Source organism: Rattus rattus, chromosome 17 (assembly GCF_011064425.1).
Source record: "Rattus rattus isolate New Zealand chromosome 17, Rrattus_CSIRO_v1, whole genome shotgun sequence".
Classification (NCBI taxonomy): Eukaryota; Metazoa; Chordata; class Mammalia; order Rodentia; family Muridae; genus Rattus; species Rattus rattus.
Window position 1 is genome coordinate 13,096,799 of NC_046170.1, and position 24,133 is coordinate 13,120,931.

A 24,133-nucleotide genomic window follows, 5' to 3' on the forward strand; every position below is an offset into this window, starting at 1 on the left:
CGGGCTCTTTGCGCGCGCCCGCTCATGGCGGCCGCCGCGGTGTGGGTACTTAGCGGGCGCGCGCGGCGAGCTCGAGAGCGCGCGGGGCGGCGGCGGCGGCGGCGGCAGGGAAGCCGGGCTGCCGGGCGGCGCGCTCTCGAGGGCGGCGGCCCAGGGTGTCCCGTCGGTCTCGGCGCCGGGAGAGGTGGAGGCGCGGTCCGCGGTGGCGGCGGTGGCGGCGGCGGCAGCTGGCGACCGGGCGCGTTAGACGGGGCCGGGGTCCGCGGCGCGCTCTCCGCCCACAGGTAAGCGGGCGGCCTGGAGGGAGGAGCCGGCTACGGCCCGGGGAGGGCTGGCGGGTCCCCTTGCGGAGCCGCGGCGCCTTTGTCTCGGCCTCTCCGGGCGGGCCCAGCCGAGAGCGGCGGTGAGGGGAGGCGGAGGGCGGGCGGGCGCGCCGAGGCTATGGCCCGCGCCCTCGCTCAGTCTTTGTTGTGCGGCCCGGTGTACGGCCAACATGGCGGAGGTCAGCCGCGCGCTGCGCGGGCCGCGGTCGGGCCTTGCCTCGGCGGCTCTGGGAGGGTGGCCTCCCCCGGACCCGCGCCTTTATTGTGCGGGGAAGAACGCAGCCTCCTCCCTTGTTTATGTCGCCACGAGCGAGCGCGCGGACGCCCGCCTGGGCCGCTCCAGCCTTTAAGCCTAAGCCTTGCTCCGCCCAGCTTCCTTTGCGGGATAGTTCGGGGTCCTTCCTCCACGCTCCCAGATGCAACTTAGTGTGCACGCTCTGGCCGCTGCGGACCGTCCGTTCCTGGAAAGATACAGAATTTGTTTACCCTGGCAGAAGAGTCACATTTGTGCATTTGGAAAACGAGGCCATCTAGCTGATTTGTCAAAGTCATGGAAACCCTGAATGTGGATGTAGGACAGGGCATCTTACTGCTGTTCTTAGCGTTGAACATTTACCATTTGATAGGCGACCGTCCAGGGTGAAATGTTAACTCGTTAAAGCATTTGGAGCTTGGGCTCCGAACTCTGTCCTCCTGCTTTGATTCAAATCTTGCCCCACCGGTTTGTGACCTTGGGCACGATTTTGGTGCTTCATCTTCCTAATCAGAAAAATGGGTCTAATGGAGAGTATTTGTCTTAAGCCTTTGAGAACGAGATGGGAAATAGTTGATGTGCAGAGCGCTCTTAGAGTAAGTACTAAGCGATCAGAGTAAATGATTACTGCTAAAGACCCTTGCCTCATAACATACGCTTAAGTTATTTTGGCATGGATGCATTGGAAGTACATAGACCAAAATGTTTGAAATCGGGTTACATAAAATCGGGTTAGTATTTGGGTTTTACCGTTTAAAAAAATGAAAGGATTTAGAGGACAGAATGATATGCTTTCTGAAATGATGGAATTTTGGGATTTGAGTGATAGGGGATGTGACTGGGTAGATACAGTACATTGTGGAATTTGGAAAGTCAAATGAAGTTTCCTTTTAGCAGTTTTAGTTTATGGATCAGTTCACTTTCAAGGACTTCAATTACCTAACTTGGAAAAGTAGGACAGTGACTCCCTTTAATTAGTGTAGTTACCTGTGGTGTCACCATCTCCTTCAGAAGCTGCTGAAGAGCAAAGCCTGCTGTGACAAATGGGATGGCATAGTAACTGTCTCAGAGCGATTGGCTCACGTGTGGTGGGGATTGTGTTTACCTATGGGATAAGTTTGTGACTGGTAGAGGAAAATTTTCTAAAAGTGGATTCCATAAATTAACCATCCTTTTTTTTTTGTTTTGGAAATTTAAATAACGATACAAACTTGCAATCTGGATAGTTTAGTCGCAATTTGGTCCAGAGCTTTTTACTTAAAGTGGGCTTTAACTTTATTGTGTGGGAATTGGTGTAAGAGACTGCCTCTGGCAATTTTGCACCAGTTTTGTAACAGTATTTAAAACTGAAATAGTGTAGCAAATTTAGGTAATTGTAAATTCGACTGGATAGTATGAAAGAGAGAAATTAAGAAAGAAAAGATTACATTTAGAAACAAATGTAATAATTTATTTTGCTTCAGAATATCTGCTCCCTCAAACCTTGGGGGAAATTCCTACATTAGAAAGCTAGGCTTGGTGATAGAAACCTGAACTCACATTAGTTACCAGGAATTCCAACATTTGAGAGGCTGAGGCAGGAGAATAGAAAAATTTAAGGTCTGCCTTGGCAATTTAGTGAAACCATGTCACCAAAAACAAACATATAAAAAAAATCACTGTATTCTTAATGTCTGAAGAATGTGCTATTCTATAAAAATTAATAAGTTACACGGGAAGTACCCAGATGAACCACTGATCTAAAGAGGAGATTTTGTTTTCTATGTGTAAGGTATTTTGAAAACCAGTCTTACATAATTAAGGTAACAAAACAAGTTTAGTGACTTTGCATAGTTTTAGATGACTGCGTAAATCATATTTTATGGTAGTTGAGACACTCAGTTTTTAAAGATTGGAAATTCTCTTAACTAAATCTGTTTCAGATCTTTTGTTTTTTCTTTTCTTTTTTTTTTTTTTTCGGAGCTGGGGACCTAACCCAGGGCCTTGCGCTTGCTAGGCAAGCGCTCTACCACTGAGCTAAATCCCCAACCCTGTTTCAGATCTTTAAATAAAAATAGGAATTTCTATAAGTAATTTGTGAAATATTTAAATGTTTGATGTATTTCATTTAGACTTTGGCTTCACCAGATCTTTATGAAAACCTAAGAACTCCTTCCCTCCCCAGAACCAGACAAATCTGAAGAAGAAAATTTCTTCTATATAATATTTATAGTTACTGGTAATCATCTGATGGCAGAGGTTGGAAGAGGGCAGTCAGATCTGGAGCTGGAGTTACAGGTAGCTGTGAGCTGTCTGATATGCATGACTGAACTGGGGTCCTCTGGAACAAGTGCTCTTAACTAAGCCATCTCTCCAGCCCTGATTTAGCCCTTCTTACAGTGTTATCAGTATAAATGAGGTTTCTAATTAAAGCTATGAACCCGACTGGAAAGGCCTTCTGCATGTAGTCCCACAGTCTTTAATGTGTTAGTCAGTACAGAGCCTTGCCTGAGCTGGCCCTGTCTGTTGTTTCCTTCGATGGACTGTGTGCTTCCAGGTCCTTCTCTTTCTGCTCATTTCATAATAGCCAGGTCGTCACTAGTGAGCTCTTCATGAACTTCCCACATTGAACCGGGTGCCATCTCCCCATGTGCCCACAGTACTGCTTGTCTCTACGGCAGTGTCTCCTGAGCTACTACTTTTCTCTGGTTGTTTAACCAAATAGGCTTGAGATTTAGTCCTCGTCCCCGCCTGCTCCGCACTTCATTGGCATATGGTTGGTGCTGAGTAAATCAATGCTAAATGACTGGCATTTTTACATTGACTTAAATGGACTTTCCCAGCCTTACCCTAGGGTTTCATTTTGCCCTACCTATTCAAACTAGATTATTCTGTTCCTTGAGCACTGTACATTTTTGTGGTACTTTGTGGTTGTTGTGTGTACTCTTCAATGTCTGTTTTTGCTAGTTTGGGATTAGTTTCTCTGAGCCTTAGTTTCCAGTACCATGTGAGCAGCTGTTAAGTATATTACTCTTTGAACCTCCCTGGTCCTACTCTTGAAGTACCACTGGAATTGTGTCATTAAAAGGATAGGCCATTAAGAGACAGACCTGGATATGTCTTTTGGCTGTGTCATCTGTCATTTGCCTGAGCTGGCCCTGTCTGTTTCCTTTTTGATGGGCCGTGTGTTTCCAGGACCAACAGACGTTGAAGAGTACACACACCTAAGATCCTTGAGAGCAGAGCTACTGCCCACCTCTGCATTAGAAGCAATGTGCACATAGATTAGACAGTTCAAAACGTAGTAAAGTACTTCTAATGTTATCATTACATTCTAGTGAAGAAGTAAAATTACAGGTTATTTTATATACTATAAAAGGAGGCAAAGGTACTGCAGGAGAGATGGGGTGGTAAGGACAGCTGTTGCTTGGGGTGGTAGCATTTGAAGGGAGATGAGGGACTGGAGCAGGTGAAGGTCCTGAGGCTGCAGAGATTGGGAGTGTTGAGGAGCCAGGAGAGTCACCGAAATGAAGTGATGGACCAGGGAGCAGGCAGGTGGTCAGAGTCTACTGAGTCAGCGAGGAATGTGCGTTTAAGAGTACTGAGGAAACTCAAAAAGGTTAACTTACCAGGATAGCATAATCCACCGACGTTTAAAGGTCGCTTTAGTTGTTTGGAGACATGATTACTTTTTATAAACTGTGTTAGCTAATTATGGTCTGGATTAAAGAGCTGGTAGTGAAAATGAAGAGAAGATGGACTGGAGGCATCCATTGGATCCATAACAACAGATCTTGCTGGTGGGTCAGATCGGAGAGCCTGAGAAAGGGAGGAATAAGATTTCTGGCTAGAATGACTGGGCTGTGTTGCCACTTGTCAAGATGAGAAAGACTGGAGGATGGCGGTAGAGTTTAGAGCTCTGGTGGACCTGTGCTGAGATGTCCCGAGTCTGAGGCAGAAAGAAAGTCAGGAATAGGGTGACACAGAAGCTGGATGGGGCAAGTAGTGTATGCTTGCTCGAGTTGGAGAGACCGGGGTCAAGAGGGAGGGTCATTTAGAAGTGGGAAGATGGCAGGCTGGGTTCTTCTTGAATTAATTTTCAAGGGAGAAAAGTTAGTGTGTAAGCTTGAGGGAGGGAATATAAAGCAGTTTGGCTTTGGTGGTTTCTGCTGTCTTTTCTGAAAGGTAAGGTGAAACCCTGGGTAAATGCAGGAATTCTGTATGTGGCAGATCAGAGGTGTAGAAATGGGTTCAAAGGTCTGAGGAGGAACAGGAGGAGCTGCTAGCAACTGCTTGCTGATGACTCCTGATTGCTGTCCAAGGAGATCCTCCGGGAAGGGAATATTAAAGCAGTTGATTGATGTACTTCGATTATTAAATGTAAACTTTTTTGTTGACACTTTACATAACTACATATAGAAAGGTACTCAAATCATGTGTAGGCCTTGAGTTTTCATAAAGTGAACCCCCTATTGTAACCAGTCACCTGGGTTAAGAACATTCCAGAACCCTCTTTCCTCATCCTAATTACCACTCCCCACAGGAGACATGTCTTGCTTTTGGATGTCACAGATGGAATTTACTTGTTTCTAAGCTTTCTATGAATGGATTAATGCTGCCTGTGCCCCTTCCCATCTGTTTTAGTTCTTGTGAAGTTTATTCCTGACAAGGTCACCAGCCATGATGTCACATCCCAGTACAGAGAGAGAGAGAGAGAGAGAGAGAGAGAGAGAGAGAGAGAGAGAGAGAGAGAGAGAGAGCGCACGCACGGGTGCACATGTATGCACGTGTGTGCAAGTGCACGCCTGTGCCTGTGTGCGTGCTTTGCTGTAAGTCAACAGAAACTGCAGTTTGAATAATGCTGATAAAGTCTGACCAAGTAATTCTGTTTGGCAAAGATTTTTCATTAAGTTGAACATATTGAACTTATTTGTATTTTTATTTGTTTTGAACAGAAGTTTGGTTATGTGAACCAGAAGGAGAAAAACAAATCTGTATTTGAAAACAGAGACTGCCAGTGAGCAATATTTCTTTTCTTTCTTTCCCTTATTCTTCTCTTTCCTTTTTGGTCTTCTGTGAGAGGTTCTCACTCTGTAGCTGGAACTCCTGGGACTGGAGTTACAGGCAGTGGTGAGATGCCATGGAGGTGCTGGGAACCAAACCTGTGTCCTTTGAGGAGCAGTAAGTGCTCTGAAGCACCAGGCCATCTTCTCAACTCCCAGTTTATAGGTTTTCTCATTTATACACTTACTTATTTTCAAATTATGTGTGGATTTATGTGTGAGCATGCTGTGCCCTCAGACGAGAGGAAGATGTTGGACCTCTTGTAGCTGGCGTTATAGCTGTTGTGTGTTGCCCAGTATGGGTGCTAGGAGCTGAACTCAGATAGCAAGAACTCAGACTGCAAGAACAGACAACTCTTTTTTTTTTTTTTAAGATTTATTTATTTATTTATTTTTATTATTTATTTATTTATGTATGCGGGTACATTGTCACTGTCTTCAGACACCAGAAGAGGGCATCGGATCCCATGACAGATGGTTGTGAACCACCATGTGGTTGCTGGGAATTGAACTCAGGACCTCTGGAAGAGCAGTCAGTGCTCTTAACCGCTGAGCCATCTCTCTCCAGCCCTAAATTTAATTTTTTGATATGACTGAAATAGGCATTTTCCCATTAAATGATTGATATCTGTTAGTAATTGTTGAGCAGCCATGTCAAAAGGAGTTGTGCTTACAAGTTTTGAAGTGATGTAACTTGATTCTTATGACTGTAGGTTCATTTGCCCCAAGTCCTCTGTGCTGATTCTATTCTGTGCCTTTCTCCCTCTGCTGATTGTTATTCCTGTTGCTAAGTGGTGCTGGGGTTACATCTAGAGCCTCAGACACTCGAGATGAGTGCCTTACTCTTGAGCTGTGTTCCAGACACCTGACATTTTAGCAGTTGATTCTTACATGTATAATACACAAATAGTCTTATGCAGCACAGCACAATGTTATCTCGACTGCGTTTAAACCACTTTCTTAAGGAAGAGCTGTTTTCAGTTTATGCCTTTCTATATGTGGAATTGTAGGCATTTGTGTTCCTACACCTTTGCCAACGTGTGAATCAGAAGAAAGACCCTTGGAAGAAAATGGGCTGGATCTCAGAGATACACACTTACTGTTGTGGTGAAAACAGCTTAATTGTGGGAGCCTTTTACATTACGTGTTCTCCAAGGACACCACCCCACATTTTTGCCAAGAGTTAAGGCTAAAATCTTTGAAAACAAATTTGTATATGTCACTTTCTTACTTTTCTGAACTTTCGGTTGAAAAAATTTTGTATATAGTATACAATCACAAGGTTTTTGTGTGTTTCTGTTTGGTTGTGACACAGGGTCTAGCTGTGTAGCCCAGACTGGAATTCACTGTGTAGTCCTGTTTGGTCAACTTACAGCAAACCTCCTGTCTGTGTCTGCCGCCCAAGCACTGAGACTGCAGGTGTGAACCACTGTGCCTAGCTTCTGCAAGACTCTTGTTTTATTGTGTTAGGGATGGAACATAGGCCTCTCAAGTGCCAGGCAAAGGGTTCTGTCACTCAGTCTGCAGAAGCCGGCTCACAGCCCTCTCAAGGGTTACAGTTTTTAGTATTTGGAGTTTTGCCTGCAGGCACCAGATGCTTGCCTAGTGCCTGAGGAGACCATAAGAAGGCATTGTATCTTCTGGAACTGGAGGATATGAGCTGCTCTGTAGGTGCTGGAACCACATAGCTCACCCAGCCCAGGAACAACAGTCAGGAGACTCTTAACCTTGGGCCAGCGCTCTACAAGGTTTTAAAGGACAACTCCCTTCTTGCTTCTTGCTTTTTGTGGACAGTGAGGCCTCACTGACTATTTTTATGCTTATCTCTTGTCTCTTGGTTTCCTGCTGTGAATGGACCTCCCCCTGCTACACTTACTCTTCCCAGGTCTGTGTGTGCCTCAGCCTGGCTAGACAGGTGGCTTACAAGTGGATCTCCACAGTGAATGTGCTGTACAGTGATGTGCTGTTTATTTATTCCTCACAGCCGGGGCTCTGTGTTTTATGCCTTACTTTGTTCCTGGTGCTTTTCTGTAGCTGTCACCAAATCCCCTGCTACTTTTCTAAATGTTCAAGTCGCTTGTAGGCTGTGGGCTGTCTAAATTCTTAGAGCTCTCTTTACTGCACTGAATTTATTTTAGCTCTGTTTACTGCAGTCCCAGTTCCTTCTTGCTACATTCCCTCGACTTTGGAGAGCTCGTCCAGTTTCCTGAGAACATTTATAGAGGAGGTAGTGTTTCAAAACCTTGCATCATTATTTTCCTCTCAACATAATTTGATTTGAATGGAAGAGAATGAGGATAATCGTTTTCTTCAAGAATTTAAAAAGCAATCCCATAGTGCTCTGTAGTTGGATATTGCTGTTCAAAAGGGCGCTGCTTCTGTGCTTTCTACTCACCCATCCAAGAAATGTTTATTGAGGTCATGCTGCATGTACCAAGTATTGTTCTCAGTATTTGAGGTACATCGTTGCACTAGACAAATCTCACCTCCCAGGTAAGTGTGAATGGTCCTGGAACAATAAAGATAAGTAAATTGTGGGAGTGTGTAGAAAGTAATAACAGTCTAAGGAAGAAACCCTAGAGAGGGCTGGGAAGTAAGGAGAGAAGAAGGTTAAGGCGTACAAGGTTTTAGGAGTGCACAAAAGAGGGGCTAGGAGTCAGGGCACAGTTTGAGTTTTTTTGGTTAAAAATCTTTTCTTTTTTCTTTTTTTCTTTTTTCTTTTTTTCCCAGAGCTGGGGACCGAACCCAGGGCCTTGTGCTTGCTAGGCAAGCACTCTACCACTGAGCTAAATCCCCAACCCCTAAAAATCTTTTTTTAAATTACATTTTAATGTGTGTATGATGTGTATGGGGCGTGTTCACATGTCTGTGTGGCATGGCAATGTGTATGGAAGTCAGAAGGCACCTGCAGGAATTGAATTGGTTTTTTTTTTTTTTTTTTTTGGTTCTTTTTTTTTTTTTTTTCGGAGCTGGGGACCCGAACCCAGGGCCTTATGCCTCCTAGGTAAGTGCGCTCTACCACTGAGCTAAATCCCAGCCCCGAATTGGTTCTTTTCTAGAACTGTATGTATACACATTGGTGTTTGACTACATGTATGTTGTGTTGAGGATGTTGGATCCCTGCAGTTACAGACAGTTGCAAGCTGCTGTGTGGGTGCTGGGAATTGAACCTGGGTCCTATGTAAGAGCAGCAAGTGCTCTTAACTGCTGAGCCATTTCTCCAGCTCCCTTGAATGAGGTGCTCTCTGTGTCACTTCTCAGGTTACAGACAATGCTCCACCATGCTCAGATTGAGGTTACAATTCAAAATAGAGAAACAGGGTTGGTCTCATTGAGGAAGTAATGTATGTACAAAGATTTGAAGAAAGTCAAGGAGTTAGCCATGTGGATGTCCAGGAGAAGTGTGTTTGAGACAAGATCCAGTAGAACAGCCCAGCCTTGTCATGGAAGAGTCGGGAGAAGGAAGAGATTGACGTAGAGACTATTGCACATGTCATCATGGTGCTCTTTGTGGGAATGTAGTTTTCATCCTTGTGTGAGCAACCAGGGGAGGGTGTGGAGCAAAGGCCTGAGATGATGTCATATAAATTTGAATTGACTAAGCTTGCTGTGCTTAGAGCATGTTAGTGGGTAAATGTGGGAGACGCATATGGAAAGAGAGGAAGATTGGATTAGGAAGGTATTGTAATCGATCGTGTAGGTGAGGAAATGCTGTCTTAGACCAGATGATGCTGTAAAGCTGTTGAGGAACGGTAGATCCTTACACGATTTTTTTAAAGGAGGGACAATAAAATGGTTGTTTTAGGTATGTATGTGTGCTGAAATTATAGACAGATTTTTTTGTTGTTATTTTTTGTTTTGTTTTAATTTGGACTAGAGAAACTTTTTTAAATATTTATTTTTCATATCTGAGTACACTGTAGCTGTCTTCAGACACATCAGAAGAGGGCATCAGATCCCATTACAAATGGTTGTGAGCCACCATGTAGTTGCTGGGAATTGAACTCAGGACCTCTGGACTTAATGTCTCTTAACCACTGAGCCATCTCTCCAGCCCAAGAGAAACTTTTTAAAAATAATTTTATTTTTTTAGAATTATAATTAACATAAATTTCCCCTTTTCCTCCCTCAGTCCTCCCATGCACCCCAGACTTGCTTTCTCAAACTCATGGCCTCTTTTTCTTTGTTATGTATATTAAATAATATATAAATAAAACGTGCTCAGTTTGTAGAATGCTAACTGTATATTATGTGATCACAGAGTTGACCACTTGGTATTATTGGATAACCAGCTCAGGGGAGGGTTCTTCCCTGGGGACAACCATTTTTTTCTCCTCAACATTACCTGATTTGCCTTTAGTTCTTTCTGTAGGATTGAGGATTTCTGTGAATTTTCCCACCTCATGTTAGCATGTCCATTAGTGATGTAATTGTTTATGTCTTCTCTAGGTAGCCTTGTTTATGAGAGCGACATCATGGGTTTAGTTTCTGACATTTCTAGGAGACAGTCTCGAAGCAAACTGACAAACTTCTGTTTTTCTCTCTGTCTTTCTTGTTTTGCTTTGCTTTGCTTTGTTTTGTTTTGTTTTGTTTTGTTTTGTTTTGTTTTGTTTGTGACAAGATTTCTCTGTGTAACAGCCCTTGCTATCCTGGAACTCACTTTGTAATCCAGGCTGGCCTTGAGCTCAGAGAGACCCACCCACCTCTGCCTCCTGTGAGCTGGGATTAAAAGTGTGCACCACTCCCAGATTCTCTGTCTCCCAACAGTCTTCCCACTTCTCTTCTCCTTACACAGTGATCCTCCGAGCCTAACCCTAGGTGCAGGGATTTTGTTGTAGATGTGTCAGTTGGGACTGGGCATCACACAGTCTCTTGTTCTCTGCAGTTTGATTGGTTTAAGTTTTTTGCTACGGTCTGTTAGGAAGAGAGTTCCCTTTGATGAGGGGTGAGAACACTTACCTGTGTATATATAAGGATAAATATTTAGAGTGTGATTAGGAATTATGTTGGTGTAGTAAAGTGGTTGTAGGTTTTTCTCCAAAGTCCATGATCTCACTAGCCCTAAGTAATTGGCTAGGTTTCCAGTACCAGTCATGGTTTCCTTCTTGTTGGGTAGACTTATGTCCAATTAGAAAGCCATTGGTTACCACCAAGATAGTCAGGCCACTGCACTCTGGCGGTCACTGTGGCTCATAGGTGTCGTAGCTGAGTAGAAGTATTGGATGCTTTCATCCTTTGGAAGCTTGCATGGGCACCTTGTGGTACCATGAAGCTAGACGTCAGAGATGAGGCTTTCAGGCTAGATCCAGTTCAGTCTCTGGGTCCTGTGTCTAAAGTACATAGTACCTTCAACAGTAGGGAGGCAACCAAGGGCAACAGCAATAGCCTGTAAGGTTTTCAGAGTCTCTTGAATAGCCCTGGCCAACAACTCAGAGGAAGGTTTCTTTTGCATGGTGTTGGATTTTTTTGTTAGCTACATTATGGTTCTTGTAAGGAAGCATTGTCAACCCAGAAGGAAAATTTTTATTTAAACTGTATGTATATTTTATACACAGATTTATATGTATGTGTAATTTTAGGGAAATAGATAGTAAATGATTCCTTATGACTTTTTCAGCTATCCTGCTATTCTGCACTCCTCCTGTGGTTTATCTCTCTCCTTCTGGATAAGTTTTCCCCCACCCGCCTTCCATTTTCCCATATCTTCCCATTACTTGTACTCTGCTATTCCCCTCTGATGCTCTTCCTTCCTCTCCATAGTCCCTTTACTTTCCTGGTTTCTGAGGTGACTCTAGGTTTTATTTATATTCACACCTGCATACTTGCAGCTAGGAGCCTCAGATGAGAGAGTGAGCTAGCAACATTTGTCTTTCTGGGTCTGGGTTACCTCATTCAGTATGATCTTTTCTAATCCATCCATTTACCTGGCTAGACTCTGGTGAAGGCTGTACCTAGAGGTACAAATTTAAGTTCTTAGAAAATTTTAAAGAATCATCCAAGTTACCAGTATAAGAAAAAAGTGTCTGTGGGCAACTCTGAAATGTAGGTGTTTGGAGAGAAAATGAGTGATCAGGTCACTTCTCAGGATCACTGAGATAGAAACCACCACAATTAGTAAATAGTTTTCCAGGCAGGAAGCAGATCTGTAAACTTCTTCTTATGTTGGTGACAGTTCAGAACTTGCAAACAAAATGTACTGAAATATTGTATTTCAGTACATTCAGTGTGCTAAATTTATTTCTTAAGGCAGTTGTGGAATGCATGCAGTCTGGTCAGCGTGCAGACAGATTGTTCTGGAGGTCAGAATACTTAGCAGGGGATAGAGTTTGGTTGGTAGTGTTTTTATCCAACACGAATGGGAATGAAGCTGAGTTTGATCCACAGAACTTCATAAGACACCATGGTAGCAAAGAAGATCAAGGGTTCACAATCATCCTAGTGAGTTAGAGACTAGTGCAGACAGCATGGAAGCCTGTTTCAAAAACAAAATGAACACAGTTTTATTCAGAGAGCTAAATGTCTGGGACAGTTTGCTCCATTGAACTCAGAGAAATGTTTCAAATTCTAGTGTTCTTTGGATTTGGGGATATTTGCATACATTTTACGAGTTAAGCATTTCTAACCTCGAAATCTGAAATGGCCCAAAATTTAAAAAACATTTAAGTGTCATATCATTTTGGACTTCAGATTTATTGATGCTTTGTGTGTGTGTCTAGACATTCCTGTAAAATAGAGTCCTACACACAGGCTGTTAGGGGTGAAGAACCTAAAATCAGTATATAGCACAGAGCACAGTGCAGAGCTCGCCTAGCCGAAGTGGGAAAGGCAAGAACTTCACATGCTGAGAGTTAGGGGCTAACCTATTTTAAAGCTTTGTTCAGATACCGTGGATGTAACAGAAAAGGTTTACCACATTTATTTTTTCTGGTAAATGGGAAAGGGAAACATTTATTATTATATTTCCCTATATCTGTCATTTTACTTTCTGAAGTTTCATTTATCTGTGATCAACTGTATTCCAGAGAAAATACATACATTTCAACTTTATGTGATGGAATCCCTCACTGTCCTACTTGAGTCATGAATCACCCTCACGTAGGATATCCATGCTGTACGTGCTTGCTACCTTCCCAGTAGTCAGTCAGTAGCCACCTCAGTTATAAGGTAGACTATTGTGGCACTGTAGGAAGTCTGAGTTTTACTTAAAAAGCAGGCTGGAGAGGGACAGCTCAGCAGTTGGCTTCTCTTCCATAGGACTCAGGTTTGGGGCCCACATGGTGGCTCATGGCACAGGGTATTTGAAGCTCTCTTCTGGCTTCCACAGACACCAGCCATACATGGTGCACAGATAAACAGAGGCAAAAACAGAGTTTTAAGAGAAAGAAAATTTAAACAAGTAGCTCAGAAATGTAAGATTATTAATACTATCAATTAAGATCTAAGAGTAGGTAGAAACTTTTTTTAATTGAAAAGGTCAAGTTCTTGATTTAATAGGGAAGAAAAGTTCTCAGAGAACACAGAGTAAATTATTGGTAGTCTGTTAAGTGTGCCTAATTTTAAATTAAACTCTGCCATCTCCAAACCACAGTATATGTAGGCTGTAATATTACCCACAATTCCTGGCACTGTGGATCTTAGACTTGTTAATGCACAAAGAAGGAAAAATACTGTGTTGGAATAGTAAGGTATTTTGTTTAGGGAATGCTAATACTTCATTTCTGACATTGCAGTAGGCAAACTGAGCGTGCTGTCTAGTAGAACTAACCAGTGAAGTCTGAGATTTGCCGGGTTCCATGTGCTTTGGGAACCCAGTACTGCTGGCAGCCATTTGGTTATTCTTGGGTTTGGTGTACTGACAAGAGAATATATTGAGCTAATAGTGACAGATCACTTTTCCTTTGGCTGAAGAAAGACAGTAGGAAGAAGTTTAGAGGATTCACATTGATGTAACATTTAGCAGGCTTGCTTCTGTCTGCAATGCCCTCTTTGGTTAGTTGGGTTTTGTTGCTTTTGAGACTGGGACTCTAGCTGGCAGAGAACTCAGAGACTCATATCCCCCCACCCCTCCCACCCAGGGGAGGGCAGCTATGCTTCCTTTACAGCGAAAATGGAGAACTGCTGTTTTCTTAGCCCTCTCCAGGCTGACTATGCATATGCTTTGTTCTGTTGATACGGAGGAAGCTCTGTTATTTTTCTGAAGCCCAGCACTTTGTACACAGAGGGGGCGTGGACGTGCAACAAGCCCTGTGTGGTCACTGAGCTACAGCCTGCTTTGTTTTAAGATAAGAGCTCACTAACTTGTCCAGTCTGGCCTTGAACTCACTTTGACTTGTCCTTAGCCTCTCATGTACCTGGGATTACTGGCCAGACCCACCAGGCCTCCGTACATAGTTCCCTATGTACTGAGTTCTTTCTTCTGACAGACTGGTTCTTGTTTGAATTAAAAATCTCTCTTCACCTTATTAATGATGTTACTTGTTCTGTTTCTTGGATCTGCTCCCCTGTTTTGTTTACTGGACTCTAATGCTCACTGTGTTCTACTTAAGGACAGAAAAGTGAGAAGTCTGTCAGCCTTCCAACCTCCTTGCACTTGGTTCTCTTTATGGGCTTCCCCTTAAGTGCTTGCTAGGCAAGCGCTCTACCACTGAGCTAAATCCCAACCCCGGTTCTGGGTGACTCTTACCAGTTGTATCCAAGGCTGCTTTTGCATAAGTCCCCTCTGGGTGGCCTGGATCATGGCTGTGTGTTACTATTTCCTTACCATGTGATTACTACCTTGCTAAAGAGAGTAGGGGAAAATACCCCTTTCTGCTTTACTCTTAAAAACCTTAACTTTAGATAGAAATGGGTTTTATACATATCCCTTTCTCTAGCCAGCAACAATTGGGTGTCTTGTAATTCAGTTTATATTCTCTCCTAGAAGTTTGACCCTACAGGTTAAGCTCTGGGTCTGGAGGTTCGGAGGTCACTCTCAAATTATAGTTTACACATCTGACCAACAATATGCTGTGGCTGGATATAAAATAGACTTAACAGGACTTCTCTGATTTGGTATGATAGTTAGCTAGGGTGGCTCACAGAACTCTGGGACATATTTTGCTGATGTCTGTTATAAATGATATTGTGTAATATACATATTATATCACACACACACACAAACACACACATACACATACACACACACACACACACACACACACACACAATAACATATGGTGAGCAGCCAGGAAGAAGAAATAAAGCAAGTTAGAAGGGAAGGGGCGGAACTTCTGTGTCTTCCTCATATGTATGTCCTCCAGAGCCTGAAACATACCCTCTTTCTGGAAACTCAGCCCTGGACTTGTGGACTTTTGTGGAGGCCTCAATATTTAAACATGGTTATTAAATCATTGGCCATTGGCAGTCAACCCTACCTTTAGCCAGCCAAGAAGCTCCCCTCTTTGAAGGGTCAAGTTTTTGAGTGACAAAGCTATATTCTTGGCCACCAGCTCTGTCTTCTATCTAACCTGCTAACACCCAGCTTTCAGCTATTGATTAGGACAGAGATTTCGGGGAGTTTGGCACTGCCTTCTTCCCTCTCCAAAGTGCTGATTAGGGCTTGTATCTCTGCTGGGCCTAGACGTCCATTTCTTGTTAATCATTTGATTAATTACTTCAGTAGTGGTTTTCATAAACGTTCCTTCCATCACTATTGTTTGAGGTTTTGCATAGTTAAGTATATCTGCTTATTATTACTTTACCTCTTTTTGAAAAAAAAATAGGAATAATTTGAGTTCTTGAAGAATTTAAGGAAGACACATTTATCCTAGCAATGATGTACATTTGAGTTATTCTATGTCTTTGACTTTGGCTTCTCCGGTACTGCCTTCTGTTAATAACTTGATGTTCCCCTTTCAGTTTTTATACTTAGTTACGGCCTCCATGTTGCAGCTTCCATGTGGACGGTAGTGCTGGCTTCACTCAGGAGTTTGTGGAAACGCAGACACCTAGTGGCGGAGCACTTACTTCTGGGATATTTGGGGGTCCTGTGTTACTAGAACCAGTGCTTCCAGGGTGCACTCTTCCTTTAACGAACACTTCAGATGCTGGGATGTGACACTTCTAAGATGATTCACTCTTATTTTGCATTTGATTTATTAACCATATTGCAGTATTCCTTTTACATAGTACTAATGAGGTTCTGATAGTTTTTTTTTTTTTTTTTTTCCCCCGCAACGGTAGCCTCAAATAGGGGATCTTGGAAGCAGCAGATGCTTCACAAATTTGAGTTTCCTTACAAGTCACTGCTGATGTTCCTTTTCCATGTCAGCTTTCTGTCATGTCCTTTTCTTGAAAAACACACAGAGACCTGAGGACAACCCATTTACCTCTTTTGAGAATGGGTCTCACTGACCTGGAGTGCAGCGATTAAGTATGGTTAGCCTGCCTGGCCCAGGAGCTCCAGGAATCCTGTCTCCATTTCCCAGGGCTGGAAGAACAACTAACTCCCCCATTTGGCTTTTTATGTGTGTGTGAGGGGTTGAACTAGGTTTTCATGTTTGCAGAAGTGCATCCTGTTTAAATGTTTTAACTCAAATCCCTAATGTACAGTGTAAATCCATAATTGGATAGTTATAATTTTACTATCATTTTTGTCCCTTGGAATTTGAGTTCAAGGTCATGTATCCATACCAATCCAAAATATTTTGGTGACCTGCTGTTTTTTAGTCTGAAAGTAGAAGCAGAGGGCCCAGTAGGACTGAAGATGTGGGGTAGGTGTTGCTTTAGTCGCTCTATACTATGAAGTCCCATGGCATGTACCCTTTAACCTTAGTAAAGATGGCTGCCAGTCATGTGGCCGTTTAAAAGACTTCTTTCTCTCTTTCATTCTTTCTTTCTTTCTTTTCTTTTCCTTCCTTCCTTCCTTCCTTCCTTCCTTCCTTCCTTCCTTCCTTCCTTTCTTTCTTCCTTTCTTTATTTCTTTGGCGGGGGAGGTCTATTTTTTAAAACAAGAGTTGAATCCAGATAGACAGTTCTTTAAAAAACAGGAGTTGAATCTAGCCAGGCAATGGTGGCACAAGCCTTTAAAGGTAAGTTTTCTGTGAGTTCCAGGACAGCCAGGGCTGTACAGAGAAATCCTATCTTAAACAAACAAACAAACAAAGAAACAAAGCAGTTTGGTCTGAGTTACATATACAGTATATTGTAAACCAGGGTGGGAGCACATACACAGTGAGATGTAGCAGAGATGTGGAGAGGTGAGAGATGTTCGAGAGTGGGAAGTGGAGGAAATGTGGAGCAAGTTTAGATGTAAGCCATTTGGGGATTGTTTATTTGTGCTGTGGCCGTTGGAAATCAAGTATGCCAGTTTTTTGCCATTGGTCTGTACTGAGGCCAAGCTGTTGGTAATTTGAGAAGGAGCGGGAGGGCAAAAAACCTGAAACCCCACTGGGGGAATTTTCTATAAGCTCCCAGAGGTGCTGATAGAGACAGTGGCCTAGATGGGCCTGGGCTTAGAGTTCTGCCCAAGGGAGGAGCCTACTAACAGGCTTAAGGAAGAGGCAGCTGAGTGGGGAGATGGAACTTTAGGGGCAGCTGGGAGCAGGAGCTACAGAGTTAGTTTAGTGGGACTGCAGTTCCTAGGGGGAGGCCAGAGAAAGCTAACTGAGCTGAGGTGGGTGGAGTGTCTTTGTCACAAGAATTTCTCTCCAGCGTGAATCCAAACTGAATGGCAAACTTGGCAGAGAGAAAAAAATGTCCAAATCACAGAGGAATGGTGTCCCTTCCCACGTGACCTTGGCCTATGTAGGGCCAGAGGAGTGAGCTCCTGGCACAAAAGTGGCCTTTGTAGTAATAGTACAAAGTTGGCAGCTTAGGGAACACTTATCCAGTAGAGAAAGTTGACAGCAGGGGAAAAGGAGACAGTAAATGTCCTGGTGCAGAGATCCAGACATGAGTGTAGCGGGTCAGAGCTGAGAGCTGAGTTGAGTGCCCACGTGGATGCCTTGGGAGCGTGTAGAAGACTGTAGGAGCTGGAGAGACATTAGGGACTGGACAGGGAGAGGACTGGTTAGAACCTGTGGAGGCGAGAAGTAGCAGTAGAATTTAGGATCAAAACTGAGAGATGGCAGGAGCCAGCAAAACAAATGCTGCAGACATATCTCAGGAGAGTCAGTCACACCAGCAGCTTGGTTCTCTTCCTAGGAAGAGAGCTTATAGATGCCAATCCCATGGTTTCACCTCCAGATGAATGAATAAAATAAAAAGGGAAGGCTGCCATTGCTCCTACGTGTGGCAGAGGTTTATTGTAGATATGAGGGAGAGCACAGCCAGAGGCAGGGACATCTGGGAGTGAGCATGACCCTGAGCCTGGCCATGTGAGAGACGGAGAGCCAAGAGAGTAAAGAGTAGACAGACAGACAAACAAACAAACAAACAAACAAACAGACTTGGTAATTAAAATGACCGGATTAAATAGGGAAGGGCAGCCAAGCCCCAGGGCTGCAGGAGTTTAGGGTGAGGGCAGGGTGTGCCCGCTGCGTATACGTACACACATACATGTAGGCAAAACAGGCGCATTTGAGCTGGAGACATAGTTCAGTTGGTTTAATGCTTGCTTAGTTTTTCACAAGGCATGGCAGGCACCACATAAAACTAGGCATGGTGAGCAATCTCAGTGCTAATTGGGAGGTGGTGAAAGCTGGATGCTCAGGAGTTTAGGGTCATCTTCAGGCTCCCAGAGTTCAGTGGCAGTTTGGGATCAATGAGTGAGCCCTGCCTCAAAAAACACCCGCCCCAAAACAAAAAAACCTAGCAGTGGCTAAATACTCTGAAAATATTAAGACAAAATTAAAAGGTGTTAATATTTTTTTCTGTTTAGCTTTTTGCCAAAATGAGCTTGAGATGTACAGTTTAGAAAGTCCAGGCTATATTTCTGTTCTTAAAGATGCTCAGTGTAATTTAGTATTATAGTGAGGTGAAAGTGACTGAACAGGATAAAGGGGGGCAGATGGATGGGGCTGAAGGTGCTCAAAGTGGGAAAAACCTACACTGTATTGGGAGCCCTCACTGCCTGCCAGGTTTTGGTTGTATTGAAGATTGTCCTAAGCATGGTATAATGCTAGCTTAAACCTTTGAAGCTCTAGCTGACACTATCCAAGTCTGAGGTACACAGGACTTTATGGGGCAAGGGTAATAAGGCTGGTTTAAAAACAAGGCAAGCTACTCTGGTTTAATGAAACCAGTTAAGGAAGCTTTCCCAGAGTGGGACGAGGGTATAATCTGTGTTCTGGGTGTGCTTACAATTCTCACTGCATCGGGGAGGGGGGCGTTTGAAATAAGGTGGCACACAAACAGCAGAGTTAGAATTGAGGAAAATGGTGGTTGAGTTCTGAGTGAGTTGGGGAGGGTGTTTTTCCCGACATGCAAACTTGAGAATTCTCAGACAAAGGCTTTGCCTGGCTGGACGCTTTCCTTCATCCCTGCATGTATGTTTCCTACCCTGGAGCCTTAAGAAAGCACTGAGATCGTGACCTCCGGAAACATGCTCTACGAGACTTAACTGCTCCCAAGTGTACGGGCTTCACGTTGCTGGTGGCGCCAGGCAGAGCTGCTCAGGTGGTCTGTGGGGTGGAGCTTGAGGCAAAGTCCGCCCTCTTGCTTGGCTCGGCCCGGGAGCCTGCCAGGTGTTGACGCCAGAGCTGCCGGCCTTATGTTGGTTAAGCCATTGGAGATCACCGATTTAAGACCACACAGCTTAGAATTCATGGGAGGTGTTGTCTCTCCTGGGGACAGGCCATCGTTGAACTACTATTAATACGGAATGGAAGTGAGCAGCCTTCTGTGCTTAGGAGCCCAGGGCCCAGGAGGGGCTTCTGCAGGCTGGCCGTGGGGGTTGCAGGAACCTGAAGCCTCCATTCTCATGACCTGGAAGCCTGCGCGCTTTCTGCATTCCTGGAAGGGAGTCCTGCTCACATGCTTGCCAACAGTTGGGACCAGGACCAGGAAGGGGAAAGGTACTGACATAAAAGCAACTGCTTTAAGAAACCAAACCATGCGAACTCGTGGATTCTGGTTTAAGCTACACGGCTTTGTCAGGTTCTGTAAGGTCGGCAGTGAGGGTTCAGTGGCGCTACAGAAACTCCGATTTAAATCAAGCCTCAGGTGTGTCACAACTTCTGCAGACTTGTCCTTGGTTTCTACTTTAGGCCAGCTTTGTGGTTGAGGGACTTATGGCTTAAGACGGAGCTGCATTCTACCTTTCTAACTTGGTAATGGTGTAGGAGTTTTCTGTGCTGTAATACCTCCAACCATAGTTTTTGCTCATGCTCAGTAGAAATTAGTATGCTTTTTCTACAGTGTGTGGAAGGTAATAAAATATGTTGTAACATGAACCTGAGCTTATGCTGATAAGTGCTAGAGGTATTTTGCTAGGTCTAGGCACTGGTCTAGTGTTTTTCTCATGAACTTGGCTATATTGTATTTAAATATAAACTGAGGTCTTTGATATGACCAGAGCTGTTTTGAAAAACTCACTTTTCAAATTACTGTGTTCCTTTAAGTGAATGAGCTACACTTAACATGGTGGAGTGGATGGGAAGCAAACCATTTTGGTAATGCCAAACCTATTGTTTCACAAGTGACCTAAAATGGACAAATCATCTGCATAAAGAATTTGCTCAGTTGGAAACTAGATTACAGAGTACTCTTTATCCTGATGCCTGGATCACAGGACTTCAGATGGTGAGAGCTGATTAATCTTCTATCTTACATACCACGGGTATGAGCCTCGTGATAGTTTCTTTTACACTGTGTGTGTGCTGGAGAGGAAACGGAAAGCCACAGGCAAACTAAACATTTGTCAGTAATTTTTTGCCCTTTGAACTTGAGAGTATTGCTTTAGTATCAAAAGAAAAAAAAAAGTAAACTTTCAGTGCTGCTCCTGGTTTCCTTAGAGTCTGCTGCAATCTAGAATTTCAATTGTGTTGACTTGGCTATATTTGTAACCACTGTTGTTTTTAAAATGTTAAAGCCTTTGCAACAAAATGATTATAACTGGCAAGAAATGCTGTGTTTAGTGTAGTCTCAGGGAGTGTACTGTCAGGACATTGATTGTTCTTTTGTCAATTTCTGAGACAAATTATGACCTGCTGAATCCCACAGAGGCAAAGTCCCGGGGAAAGTTGTTTATTGTGTGTGACCCTCACTAGCTGGTCCTTTCTCCAGACGCTCAGAAGTCTTGTGGTTAGTTACAGTGAAAGCTGTAGCCACAAGAGGGAACCCACAGGCTCAGGGAGCTCTTTGTTCAGCCCCACCCAGCGTTTGATCTTCTGTGGTTTTCTCCACTTCTTATATTCCTTCAGCCTTCAGATGAAGGCACTGACTGATGGGAGACAGAAGTGATACCTGGCTGCCTTAGTAAAAGACTGAGTAGACGTCTGCAGGTAGATAACAGGGTGGCAGGGTTTCCTTCCCCCGTGACCTCTGAGCCCCATTCCCAGAGCACAGTTCTAGTGATGATGCTGTTCACGCTGGCTCTAATGGTCTTTGGCATATGAACTTCATAGGACTAAAGCAGTAGGTCCTGAAGCTATGAGCAAACTCAGACTTGAGAAAAAATAGATGGAGGTGGAGACTCGGGAAAAAAGTCCAGCCCAAATAAAGTTTATATTGTAATTTAAGGTTTTCTTCTTTTAAAAAAGATTTGTTTTTATTTTATGTGAATGGGTGCTTTGCCTGCGTGTCTATCTGCTCATAATATGTTTGAGTGCCCTGGCTGCCTCTAATGAGCAGCCATTTGGGTGGTGGGATTTGAACCCTGGTCCTCCGGAAGACCAACCAGTGTTTTTAACTGCTAGGCCATCTCTCCAGTCTCCAGCCCTGTATTTAATTTATATTCCTCCTCCTCCTCCTCCTCTTCCTCTTCTTCCTCCTCCTTCCTCCTTCCTTCTTTTTCTTCTTCCTTCTTTCCTTTTCTTCTGCCTCCTAAATGTTGGGAGTTAAAGGCTTGTGCCATCTTGCCCAGCTGTATTTAAGTTCTTAAAACAAAGACAGTTTTGTAGTTCTTTATTGTTTAGGAACTTTTTTGAAACTAGGTCTTCGTATGTAGTCCTGCTTGGCCTGAAACTATGTATGCAGACCAGGCTGACCTCGAACTCCCTGATCCCCACCTGTATGTGTGTCTGCAGTGCAGGGGTTAAAGGTGTGGCCACAATGCCTGGTGCGATTCTTATTCTGTGTAGTCCACCCAGAGATTTCCACTGCTTTAAGAACAAAAAGGTATTTTAAACATGCTGGAGAACATTTTGGAAATACAGTTTACTCATTATATAACTTCAAAAAATTAACCTTTAGCGTTCAATTTTTATTTTATTTGTATATGGATTTAAAACTATTTACTTAATTTTATTCTTTTATTCACGATAAATTTTGTGGAATGCTTTACAAGTATTTATGACATGTATACATACATATCTACTAATGTGTTATATTTGTAACTTTTTCTCCTGCTTCCTTTTATTTTCTTGTTTTCCTTTACAGAGATGAGCCGTCAGACTGCTACAGCATTACCCACTGGCACCTCAAAGTGTCCACCATCCCAGAGGGTACCTGCCTTGACTGGCACAACTGCATCCAACAATGACTTGGCGAGTCTTTTCGAGTGTCCTGTCTGCTTTGACTATGTATTGCCACCTATTCTTCAGTGTCAGAGTGGCCATCTTGTTTGTAGCAACTGTCGCCCCAAACTTACATGTTGTCCCACCTGCCGGGGCCCATTGGGATCCATTCGCAACTTGGCTATGGAGAAAGTGGCCAACTCCGTACTCTTCCCTTGTAAATACGCCTCTTCTGGATGTGAGATAACTCTGCCGCACACCGAAAAGGCAGAGCACGAGGAGCTCTGTGAGTTCAGGCCTTACTCCTGCCCCTGCCCTGGTGCTTCCTGTAAGTGGCAAGGCTCCTTGGATGCTGTCATGCCCCACCTGATGCATCAGCACAAGTCCATTACCACCCTGCAAGGAGAAGATATAGTTTTCCTTGCTACAGACATTAACCTTCCTGGTGCTGTTGACTGGGTGATGATGCAGTCTTGTTTTGGCTTTCATTTCATGTTAGTCTTGGAGAAACAAGAAAAATACGATGGCCATCAGCAGTTCTTTGCGATTGTACAGCTGATAGGAACACGCAAGCAAGCTGAAAATTTTGCATATCGACTTGAGCTGAATGGTCATAGGCGGCGATTGACTTGGGAAGCCACCCCTCGGTCTATTCATGAGGGAATTGCAACAGCCATCATGAATAGTGACTGCCTAGTGTTTGACACCAGCATTGCACAGCTCTTTGCAGAAAATGGCAATTTAGGCATCAATGTAACTATTTCCATGTGTTGAAACGGCAATCAAATATTTCTGGCCAGTGTTTAAAATTTGCATTTGACTTCACAGAGAATAAGGCACCCATCTGCTTGCCAACCTAAACCTCTCCTGGTAGGTAGAAGCTAGACATGAAGGTAAATAAAAAGAAAAGCTGTTAATACAGGAAACAGTTGCATGTAGTAACACTAATATATTTAAAAATAATTCAACAGTAAACCACTGAAAAATATATATACCCAAGATGGGCATCTTTTGTATTAAGAAAGGAAACATTGTAAAATATTTCTGAACTTTGTGTTTGTTGTAGATTGATTGTATTGTTGACAATTTTTTGGGGGTGTGTGTCTGTGCACGCATGCGTGCACGTGTGTGGTTGGTTTTCCTTTAACTGACAAGCCATCTGCGTGGTCATGGACCACCGCTTTCCCCTTGTGAGTCAACACACAGTGCTGCTGTGGGGTTGTTTTTTGTTTTGTTTTTTGTTTTGTTTTTTGGTGTGTGTGTATTTGCTAATTTTTATTCTAGTTTTTCATTAAATAAATTTGACTTTCTTTTCTGTAATTCAGGTTTTTCTCACTTTTGTACCTTTTAAGTTAGCGTCTTTTTGATATCCATAATTGCTTAATGTCAGAAGTTTGTGTTCAGTACATACTTTCTTTTCCTTCAATCAATTTATTAGACATTTTTAATTCAGCCCTTCTGTGGAAATCGGAATTCCAGAAAGGAAAGGGAGCAGAGCAGCTCGTCGAGGCTGAAGCAAGTACAGGACGGTCTCGCCTCCCGACTGCTGTCCTACGCCGTCAGGTCAGGCTTACTCTCTGAAAGGTTAGCTTAGGGAGTAAACTCTGGTCACTATAAATTAAAAAATAATCAGGCTTTTCCTCTCTTCAAATGTCTTGGGCAAATCACATGTTTAAATTGGTTCTTGTATTTATTGGTTTTGCAAAAGAGTGCATCATCATACACAGTATTTGTAATTAAAGTAAATCATTTGTTTTTAAAAAAAGGCAGTTTGCAAAAAAATGTTTTTGGTCTTTTATAATTCTCATTAAAAGATTATCTGGCAAATTAAAAAAAATTTTAATGTGTTTACTTTAGCTCTAGGTTTTTATTTTTGTTTTTTGTTTCCCTGGAGCTGAGGACTGAATGTAGGGCCTAGCA

The 24,133-nt window shown here is 43.3% G+C and overlaps 1 protein-coding gene across 3 annotated transcripts; it reads left to right on the forward strand.

The window, feature by feature from the left end:
• Nucleotides 1-110: 110 nt before the first annotated feature.
• Siah1 (siah E3 ubiquitin protein ligase 1) lies at nt 111-24,050 on the forward strand. 3 transcript variants are annotated; one of them, XM_032887489.1, is made up of 3 exons: nt 224-284; nt 20,159-20,339; nt 22,137-24,050. In XM_032887489.1, exon 3 carries the CDS (start codon nt 22,139-22,141, stop codon nt 22,985-22,987), a length of 849 nt encoding a protein of 282 aa, XP_032743380.1. In that variant the 5' UTR covers nt 224-284; nt 20,159-20,339; nt 22,137-22,138; the 3' UTR covers nt 22,988-24,050. The 3 variants fall into 3 exon arrangements, with proteins under 3 accessions (XP_032743379.1, XP_032743380.1, XP_032743381.1); XM_032887488.1 differs by lacking the exon at nt 20,159-20,339 and having other exon boundaries at nt 111-284; XM_032887490.1 differs by lacking the exons at nt 224-284; nt 20,159-20,339 and adding an exon at nt 654-1,172.
• The last annotated feature ends 83 nt before the right edge of the window (nt 24,051-24,133 follow it).

Coding starts and splice junctions, on each gene's coding strand:
- Siah1 (XM_032887488.1), top strand. CDS start 22,139: ATGAGCCGTCAGACTGCTACAGCATTACCCACTGGCACCTCAAAGTGT.